General features: G+C 39.9%; 1 protein-coding gene across 1 annotated transcript in view; it reads left to right on the top strand.

Annotated features, from left to right (window-relative positions):
- The window catches only part of lhx4 (LIM homeobox 4), a 76,375-nt gene extending 69,157 nt beyond the window's left edge, over positions 1–7,218 (top strand). The window contains exon 6 of the mRNA XM_048538831.2: positions 1,794–7,218. Coding sequence (XP_048394788.1) covers positions 1,794–2,185 — 392 coding nt within the window. The 3' untranslated portion in view covers positions 2,186–7,218. The remainder of the gene's footprint in view (positions 1–1,793) is intronic.
- Positions 7,219–11,199: the final 3,981 nt, after the last annotated feature.

The following is an 11,199-nucleotide window of genomic DNA, read 5'->3' on the forward strand; positions in this document are numbered from 1 at the left end:
CTCCGTCAGCCAAAACACACCCCAGCCCTGGAGTAGGACTTCGACACAGAGACTCCAACTCAGAGTAGGGACTGTGCATCGTACTATAAGGCTTCTTTCTTTTTAACTGAAATCGTCAAAGCATTTCCCGAATAACTAATGCTCAAGCGATAGCAGACTCTTGACAGAGTGTCTCACTGTGTGTTGGAAATCCCCTTCTCAGTTCCAGCTGTAATGATTCCATGTTTTCTCCCAAACAACTGATGAGCAGAGTGTGTTCAAAGAAACACTGGCTACCAAAATGTTGTGTGGTCGCTTCAGCGAACGCCAGCAAACATTTCAAGTGACAATCAGCTGTTTACGGAACCCTTAGACTGTTTGTACTCCTGTTTCACCTCTCTTACCATGATGGTGTCTTGCAGTTAAAATATTGAATATAGAAGAGTACAGCACAGTACAGGCCCTTCGTCCTACGATATTGTTCCGAGCTTTTACCCTAAACCTAAGGTCTATCTCACCTCCACCCCTATCTTATACTATTTTCCATGTGCCTGTCTAATAGTTGCTTAAATGCTCCTAATGAGGCCGACTTCACTACCCTCTCTGGCAATGCATTGCACGCCCCTACCACTCTGACTAAAGAACCTACCTCTGACGTCTCCCCTGTATCTACCTCCACTCACTTTAAAACTGTGCCACTTCGCAATAGCTACCTCCACCCTAGAAAAAAGTCTCTGGCTGTCCACTCTATCTATACCTCTGGTCATTTTGTACACCTCTATCAAGTCACCTCTCACCTTTCATCATTCTAAAGAGAAAAGCCCTAGCTCTCTCAACCTTTTGTCATAAGACCTTCCCTCCATTCCAGGCAATATCCTGGTAAATCTCTGCACCTTTTCAAACCATCCTGCAACGAGGCGACCAGAACTGGACACAATACTCCAGATGTGGCCGAACCAGGCTTTTGTATAACTGGAGTGTAACTTCATGGCTCTCAAACTCAATCTCTCTATTAATGAAAGCTAATACAGCATACGCCTTCTTAGCAACTCTATCCACCTGGGTGGCAGCTTTCAGGGAACTGTGGACATGAACCCCAAGATCCCTCTGCTCCTCCACACTGCCAAGAGTCTTTTTATAAACCCGGTATTCTGCTTTCAAGTTTTTCCTTCCAAAATGAAATACCTCACACTTTTCAGGGGTAAACTCCATCTGCCACTTCTCAGCCCAGCTCTGCATTCTATCAATATCCCTTTGTAACCTGGAACTGCCCTCTGCACTATCCACAAATCAACCCACCTTTGTATCGTCAGCAAACTTACTAATCCACCCTTCCACTCCTACATCCAAATATTTACAAAAATCACAAATAGAAGAGGACTCAGAACAGACCCTTGTGGTACACCACTCGTAACTGAGCACCATGTTGAATATTTTCTGTCTACTACCACCCTTTGTCTTCAAAGGTCCAGCCAATTTTGGTTCACACAGGCTAAGCGAGCATTGCAGCGTAAATCCCATCTTTGTCACTTTGAGGGAGTTTTGTGCCTTATGTAGTGAGTAAAATTGCCCCAGTTATTTGGTTCTAGAGTTTAACCCTTCAACTGGAATGAGCTTTAACCTCCCATATGTGTAAACGAGCTAATCTACTATGTAAGCTTCTGATTGTTTATGTAATGTATGTTAAACGGCCATCATCAAACATTTTGAATAGACAATAATTAAAAAGAGATGCAATTACAATGATAGTCTGCAAGAATTATTTGCCTTCGGCCAAAGCCACTAATTATTTTGCTTGTCCTTTACTATTCCAGATGATCAAATCCTCTCTGAACTTGGCCACGCCAATGGAATTTACAGTGGTGTGAGTGATATGACTGGCAGACAGTTGCTGAATGGAGGCTTCACTGTTGATGCCATAGGGCAGCAATACCATGACCTGAGAGCCAGCAGCCCCTATGGAATCCCTCAGTCCCCATCGTCTATAGCCTCAGCCCCTGCACACACACCCTTAATGAACAGCCTTGGCTATGTTGACAGTAATTTGGGGATTATAGCACAAGGTGGACAGGGAATGAGCCAGGCCCTGAGAATGATGACAGGTGGCCCTACTTCTGATATCTCCACAGGTAGCAGTGCCGGTTACCCAGACTTTCCAACAAGCCCTGCCTCATGGCTAGATGACATGGACCATCCTCAATTTTAATGTAACACGCCATTAGTCTGAAGTCCAATGGAGACATCTAGAAGAGGACTAGTAGCCACAGTAGCTGCAGGACATTTGAAGGCAAGCAATGAATGTGTTTACAGCTTTGGCTTCCTCACTCTGTGGAAATAAATCCAATTCAAATACAGCACAGAGATCTATGGACCAAACCACTGGTTTGGGACAAGCATCTACCAAATGGACCCACCTGGTGAACTAGTGCTTGCAAGGGAAGAAAAACGCATGTGAGTTTGGAAGCATTTTGTTGACTGGAATGTCAAAGATGTAGGAAACACATTGATGGTTCAAGGAGAAGACAACTGCGTTCTTACCTTAATCAATAAAGAGGAAACAGACCTTGAGATGGCCTTACTGTAGGCTACAATTCACTGGAATCCAAATCTACAAGCAAAGTGACAAGCATAGAGTTGGTTGAGACAGTCACTGTAAAATAAGTTGTAGATACAAATATTCTGTTGCACAACTCAGTTTTCCTTCAAAAAGATATTTATTTTACCGAGAATGTTGGATGCAACCCCAGGTGCAGGGTTCCCACTTAACATGATATTTAAATTTAGATGGAATGTCCAGTATCCGGTGTCAATAGTTACATATACATGTATGGTGTATGAGGAGGGAGGCTACGTTGACAATGAGACAAACATTCTAACTTTGCCACTCTGTGCGCGCTGTTGTGTCCACTTCTACTTACTATGTCTTTGCCTGGTCATAGGAGCAGGATTAGGCCATTCACCATCTCAAGCCATCTACCCCTCTCAGTCCATAATCCTTAATAACCTTGCTGCACAAGGATATTAAGGGAATTGGATTTTCTGCCAGCATTAGGTTACGAAAGAAGTGTGTGAAGCACACTGTGTGTAAATCAGAGGTGAAACACACACAGGGGAGGTGGTTAACAAACCGCTGTTGTAGACTGGTGGAAAATCTGAAGACCTTAGCTGTTCAAATCTTTCCTCTTGCATCTAATTTCCAAACAGTTAATATTGCACAGCTAAACAACACAACGCTGGTCTTTTATCAGTGCCCTTCAACTCTGGTAAGCTGGGGTTGAATCTAGCTAAAAAGACAGTCTCTCTAACCTTCTCACATAGATTTGCTCTCCAGTATGAATCAGTTTACTTTCATCTCTGGTATAAAGAAAGCTTCGTAAAATACTGAACTTTTTTCTTGATTTACATCCTGTTGGAAATGATTGCCCCTCATCTGTGCAATTATAGGCCAATGAAATGGGCAGTGCAGCTGAATGGAATCTAAGACTCCACACATAACTTGTTGCACCAGTCATTTCAGAGATGGCACAGTCTTCCCTTCTTCCTGGGACAAGTTCATGAAAACATTTTCAATGATAGAAGAAAATGTCATGACGTGAAGACAATAGGACATCTTCTCTGGTTCTAATGCAACTCATCATAAATACCGTGCCACAATAGGTGACATAAATTTCAGTTGCTCATGCATAATGTTTAATTCCAGATTCACATAAACCAGTTTGCTATGAATTGTATGCTTAAGATCAGAAATCTTATTTGTTCCTGTCTTAGTTTTTTTTTCAGAAATAAGCCAACTTGCAAATCTTAAACCTATGTGCCATTGAATCATTAACCACTTGAAGCAAAAAAACAAAGCAGTTTAATTAAAATATTTTACAATGCGACTGCTAATCTGTGCCGTAGGAGAACCAAGTACTAAGTTTAGCATAAAAGGTGAATAATTGAACGTTTAATGAATTTGCATTTAATTGTGTTGTACTAAGGAAATCTTTGCAGAAGGAGCAAATGAGAAGCAGCTTTAATGCATGGGAAGACACTCTATAGTTTGACTCTTTGAAATTCTACATGGTGAAAGTCAATGTGAAGTTCTTTGGCCTCTTGAAATTTTACATAGTGGAAATGTATGGGAAGTGGTGCAGTTACTTGAAAGTCTATGTTTACAGAGAACAGTTTTTGAGTGGCTGAATGTTGTGCTACCTCTGAAACAAGAGCAGCCTTGTCATCCAAGCCACCTCACAAATTTAACTCCAGGATTACAATGGAAAAGTTTCTTGATTGATTGCAATTGTATTCAATGAGAGTGAATGAGGAGTCTATTGGAATCCTATGCTTGGCAATGAATGGGACATTTCTGGGCCATTGCATTTCTACATGAAACCAGTGGTGAGAGAACCCTTTGGAATTCAATATATGGCTCACAGTTAGGGCGTAGTCTGTGCAGAGCTCACTGCAGGAAAGATTCACTCTTCTAAGACCATTCAACATTAAGAATGGTCCTTTACAGTTCTGTGGTAGCAATGAGCAAAAGGTGAGTGAAATGGGGAACAAATCTGTGAACAAAATTAATATTGCATTGGGTATAAAGTGACTGGTGGAACTTTGGCCTGTAAGCAGCTATCTTCTTATTTATTGTCAACTACATTTAATTGCCTAAATTTCAGGAAATGAAGGAAAATACATCAATCCTAGCATTATCTACAGCCAATGTAATGAGCCATAATATGATCAGGACTAAGATTAAACGAGGACAACTTCTGAAACAAAGTTGCCAGTTTTAGATGAACAGACAATTTGCAATTTTCACCCTGATATGGTTCATTCCCACTCATTCTTCCCTTACCTGGACCTTTCTGTTCCATTCAGACCATGAACTTCTGCTTCCAATTATTACATAGTTATTAACAACTGGTTGCTGTAAAGTTCATACCAATTAGCTTTATGAGCATGTTCAAGCTCAGACCAAAACACTGCAAATTTTGTAACTGATTTCTAGAAGTGGTTATGCACAGTCAATGTAAAAAATAATGAACTTGACATGCCTCTATTGATTTAAGCCTTGATCAGCAACTGCAGAAAGATTAGGATAAAAGAAAAAGACCATCTCACTGTTAACAAAATTTACAGGTTAAATCACACAAACTTGGACTTGTTTTATATATTCAGCTATACTGGCATGCAGATAAGCGGGTTTCAAGCCTGTTTTGCGACAATACAGAGAGGTTGTGGATACAATCCATTTAGCATTCATAAAGAAACAGGAATGATTGAAAAATGTAGTTTCTAACAAACAGGTACACAACCCAAAATACCAAACTTTGTATAAGTAAGTATTGTATCCTAATGTGTGTTTTATTCAGAATAAATGAACAAACAACTGAATTATTGTGCTAGTTTAAAGTTTTATTGATATTTTTGGTTGTTTGGCCATCAAGTTGTTTGAGGCTCCATCCCACTTTATTCTAACTAGCCTAAAAACTTGTACAAGGGATGAGAAATGGCCCAAAACAGACCAACAGCAATCAAGGAGCCTTTTATCTGATTTTGGTAGGTTACCCACACAGTTGTAAGAGTATTTTTTTGGAGTGGGGGTACAGTTCAGGTTGAGAGCTCTCTCTCCAAAATTGATCGCCTATACTCTGATGTTATTCAATGGAGTCAGCAGAGGAAGTCATGGTGGAAGAGCAGATAGGGTAGGAAAAGGCCCTCACCAGTCCCAGGAGAGTACAGAGATTCACAGAGATAGACTTTAAGGCCACTCTTGAATAACTGACTGGTCATCTTCAGAGTTGCACACATACAAGTCTAGGTTATTTCTTAGTTGAACCAGATTTATATCATAGACTGATCAGCAAAAGGGCAGATTAGAAAATATATTTGATGAAAGAATCTCACCTTCAAGTCAAAATAGAAAACAATAATCTGAATTTAAGTTGTAAAGTTTTAGCACAAAGTCTTATTGCTTTATGATTGTTGGAAGTCATGGGAAACAAATTGTTTTTGCTTGATTCAAATTTGGAAGCATTTCTCAATATATTTAATTCATCCATAAGCCTAGTTTAAATCTTAAGTTCTTACTTTTGTGCCATTTAAGTATTTACACTTAAGTAGAATATCCTGAAACTGGAACAAGTGTAGAAATTGCTGGAAAAACTCAGCAAATTTCTGTTTTCGTTTCTGTATTCCAGCATATGCAATTATTTTGCTTTTATATATATATATTATGAAGCTGGTGTCACTGGAGGGTTTAGACATTTTGGAGGGTTAGGCTTGAAGAGGTACCAATATCAGGCTCAATAATTTTTCACAGGAAGAGAGAAGAATGGATAGCAAGAGGATCCTCTGAGTTATAATTGGCTTTATTGATGCTGTGATAGAGGTTTGGAAACAGGCTTCTCACTGGGAAGCCAGAAGCGGGTGGAAATCATGGGGAAGCAATTAAAAATTCATCTTGAGTTCATCATAAAGAAAATACGAGGTTTCCAGAAGAGTTACATTTCAAATAACCAAATTTGAAACTAATGCAGACAACCAGTTAGAAAGCAAATTGCAGCAAATTGCACAAATGCCTCTAAAAATTAGTTTTATGTGGATTTGATTGAAGCAAAAGTGTAATCGAATTATTTTAGGGGTTTTGGCAGCAAATTAGGATTCAGCATATGACTGCCTATGTAACAATCGTTGCACTTTACAGTACGCGAAGTTTTTAAATGTTTCAGAGAAATGTGTCAGTGTGATATCAAAGCAAGTCATATTGTCATTCTCATCACTGCTGGGATGTGACGAAAGTTGTGCCCAAGAATCTATGTTCACTATAATAATGTGGCTTCAACTGGAGCGAAATTGGCCATTGGCAGTTCTGAACCTCCTCATGCACTTTTGAAAGTTGGAAGCTGCACCAATGTTGATTATTGTCAGTGAAACAACTTACACATTTTCAGAACTGGGTTTTTGAGAATGTGGACACAGGGTGTGCACGTGTTTGTCCACATGTGTGTAGCTGTGTTAGAAGATATGCTCAGCTGCACCTCTGAATGGTTCCTAAAATACATATCATTTGTCCTGTAGTCATTGTTTCAAATTAATAACATTTGTAAATTTTGTACAGCTTAACCGTGCAGTAAAGTTTGCAAATTTTGTTTCATTGTAACTATTTATTGCCATGTGTCTTTGCAAAGAAAGTGGTGTTTTAATTTCTATATGCCTCCTATGAATTTGGCATGGAATCTGTACGAAGAAATCTACATTAAATAAACTTCAAAAAGGGTTTATGACTTGGCATGGAATTCTTCATTTATAATGACTAAGTTCTGTTCAATACAACTTACCGTTTGGTGAGCAGTTACAGACAGTAAGTAAATAACTAGAGACACTATTATAACTCAGTTATCCAGTACAGTATGTCTTCCTTTAAAAGTTGTGATTGCTATCTTGAAAATCACACATGAAACAAATTTAAGTGAAACATTAAAATTTTAGTTAGGTTCTGTAGGACCTTCTGAAAAGTAAAAAAAATTAAAATATTACAACCTCTGTACTGAAACATGTTACATTACTACATTCCTGCATTGGTAAATGAAATAACTTTAAATGAAATAAGTTTTAAAATGTAACTTGTGAATTATAATACCCCATCTTACCGGTGATCCTACTTCCCAAAATTCCCAGAACCTCAATTAATCTTGGTTGCCACAGACTGTCGCCACTCCTCGACCCTCCAAATTTTGGCCTTATTTTATACCCTCGCCTTTTGAGATTATGGCCTCCGTCCATCTTCCCCTCACCGTTTCCCCCCCCCCCCCCAACCCCCCCCCCCCCCCCCACCAACCCCCTCCCAACCCACAACTCATCCTCTCATTGCTTCTTTTTTCTGGGCTAGCTCAGAACGCTGGCTCTACATATAATCCATTCTTTTTAATGGTGCCACCTCAAAGCATTGTTCTGTTGAACCCTCACTGTGTTTCAGACACCTAGGTCAGCAAAATCATAAAGGAGTGGAGACAGCCACTGACTTAAATGATCTGCAAAATTCAAACCATCTCCACGAAAATAGTAGCTACCATTTTTGGGCAAGTCTTATGATTTTTGCACCCACCCACCATTTCTCCCATGATGGGGAAAATCTGTATCAAAGTGAAAATCCAGGGATTCGTCAGAGATTCTGAAAATGGTTTTAAAGAACTGTAGATCTGAAACAGAAACTGCTGGAAAAGCTCAGCAAGTCTGGCACAACCATGGAAAGAAATCAGAGTCAGGTGGCCCTTTATCAGAACTGTTTGCAGCAATGAAAATGTGATATTTATGCTGAAGCCAGAGTGGGGGGACTGGATGGCATGGGGATAGTGTTGAACAGATAAGGAAAAGGGAGAGAGAGACATGAAAGGGGTAGTTTATAGATAACAGGCCAGGACAGGAGAAAGGCAGAATAAGACATAATAAGAACTAAGTGAGAAAATGGGTTAGCTGTGCCCCATTTATACGTTCAGTGAAGCAGCAATTCACCTGTACTTCATTCAATCAAGTCTGCTCTATTTGCTGCTCGCAATGTGGTCTCCCCATCACTGGGGAGATGAAATATAGGCTGGGTGACCACTCTGCAGAGCACTTATGGTCTCTCTGTTAAAATGACCCTGAGCATCCAGATGCCTGCCACTTCAGCACACCACCATGTTCCCACACCAACAATTCTGTCACAGCCGACTTTCAGTGAGCCTCAACATAAGCCTAAGGACAACATCTCATTTCCTGCTTGGGCACCCTGCTGCCTCTAGAGCTCAACATTGGGTACAATAAGTTTAGAACCTGATTCCACTCTTCTTTTTTTGCCCATCCCATGCCCGGTCCATTTATGACATGGTAGGAGCAAATTACTGCAGATGCTGGAATCTGTATTGAAAACAACAAATGTTGGAAATAACAGCAGGCCAGACAGCATCCATGGAGAGAGATCAAGCTTAACGTTTTGAGTCTAAATGACTTTTCATCAGAGCCCTGATGAAGCCCAGATCTGATGAAGTCATCTAGACTCAAAACGTTAACCTTGCTCTTTCTCCACGGATGCTGCCTGACCCGTTGTAATCTCCAGCATTTGTTGTTTTCACCTTTTATTACATCGGTTTTTTTTAGCACAGTCAACCATGTTCACCTATTCCTGGGTCTATTATCACATCAAATATGTTACATTCACCCCAGCTAACCCAGTTTCATGACTTAGAAACAGTAACAACTGCAGATGCTGGAAGCCAGATGTCCTGACTTGGGTTTTGGCCCAAAACATTGGCTTTCCAGCTGCTCGAATGCAGTCCGACCTGCTGTGCTTTGCCAATTCATATCTATTGACTCTGAACCCAGTTTTGTACTCATAGTTCTTTATTGAGTTTTCTTCTGTCCTGGCTTGCTATCCATAACCTCCTTGTTTACATATCCCTTTCACATCCCCTTCACTCCCTGGAGACTGTCTCCACCTATCCACTCAGCTCTTCCCTTCACCTACGTCCTCCTCTGCTTCTGCTGAAGCATAAAAATCATTGTTTTCCCAGCTACTGACAGATCTGATGGAGAGTCACTGGACTACACTTTCTTCCCACAGACGCTGACAGAACTGCTGAGTTTCTCTGGCAATTTCTGTTTTTATTGAAATCGTTTTTGTTGTATTTAACGATATCTTTGCATAATTACTTCATACAACAAAATCATTTATTTTAATATCAATTACCAGATGATATTTCCATTTCCCCTTTCCAAATTGTGACCACCCGCACCCACACTGGCAGTTTACATTATACAAGTCCAGTCCCGTTTTGGTACGATCCTCTGAAGCTTCAAAGGTCAATTTGTATGCTGAAAATTATGAAATTTTCTGAGTCTTTGATTTCTAATTATTTTCAGTTTTCTTTTAAAATCGTCTTTAATGAGATTTACTTTGTATTTTCTATTGTATTTTACCTTAAATATGTCACATTAACAATTGGAAACTTCTTCAGTGTCAGGTTTCATAAACATGTAGCGCCCAATGTACACAAAAGCTTACTAAATGAGTGAAACTGTCACTTAGAGACTCAAAAAATTGAATTGATGTTTCCTTGGGCCCTGGTTACTTGCACTAATCTGTAAACATTTAAGCCCACTTGAAGTTCGGCTACATTCTGAAGAATGTGACTGGATAGCACACTGAAACTTGACGACAGTGAGATGAGTTTGGCATTGGGCACATTGTCAGATCTATTTTTCTGGAATGAGGCGTCTCAGGTTTGATAGTTTTTCGCCTTTGCTAATTTCTTTGATGTCGAAACTGGGTAAAATAAGAATCAATGACATGAAGCGTCGGTACTTTTCATTTCTGGAATGTTCCAATACACATCTTTTGTCCTCATGCTTCCTGCATTAATGCAATTTGCTGAGTCCCAGGTAACTCATTGTTTTCTTTTTGATTTCATCCAGACAACATTCAGCATCATAAAAAGTTGCTTTCTAATATTATGCATGATTCTGAAAACTGCAGTGCCATGAATCTTAATAACTCCCTGTGGTTATGTGAATCATTCTTGATTAATTGTTAGTTGAGGTAATATAGCAGCTTTGCAGCAAGATTGAAGACTCCAGGAAAGTTTATCACAAATTTATTTTTACCTTTGCTCAAGTAATATGGGTGGCTCTGGCAAAGTTCACACCCAGATCCACCTTTCAAGACTATCCTTGTAACCATACATTTCCCATGGCTAACCCACCTAGCCTGCATATCCCTGGACACTATGGGCAATTTAGCATGGTCAATCCAGCTAATCTGCACATCTTTGGACCGTGGGAGGAAACCAGAGCACCCAGAGGAAACCCATGCATGTACGGGGAGAACATGCAAACTCTACACAGTCACCCAAGGGTGGGATCAAACCTGGGTCCCAGGCACTGTGAGGCAGCAGTACTAACCACTGAGACACTGTGCTGCCTTTAATTGCTTTAATTGCTAAGTGATTTTGCTTTTTTTCAAGTAGGGAATTCCAAGATTTAATTCAACTATAATAAAAGAATTGTTTTTTTAAGTCCGGCTGGCATTTAACTGTGTTGGCAATTTGGAGGTCATTGAGTCATAGAGTCATACAGCATGGAAACATACCCTTCAGTCTAACTAATCCACATCAACAAGTTTCCAATCTAAACTGGTCCCATCTGCCTGCGTTTAGCCCATAACATTGGAAAACTTTTTTATTCATGCATTTAAGTCGTCAT

The sequence above is a fragment of the Stegostoma tigrinum genome, chromosome 8 (assembly GCF_030684315.1).
Source record: "Stegostoma tigrinum isolate sSteTig4 chromosome 8, sSteTig4.hap1, whole genome shotgun sequence".
In the NCBI taxonomy this organism is placed as follows: Eukaryota; Metazoa; Chordata; class Chondrichthyes; order Orectolobiformes; family Stegostomatidae; genus Stegostoma; species Stegostoma tigrinum.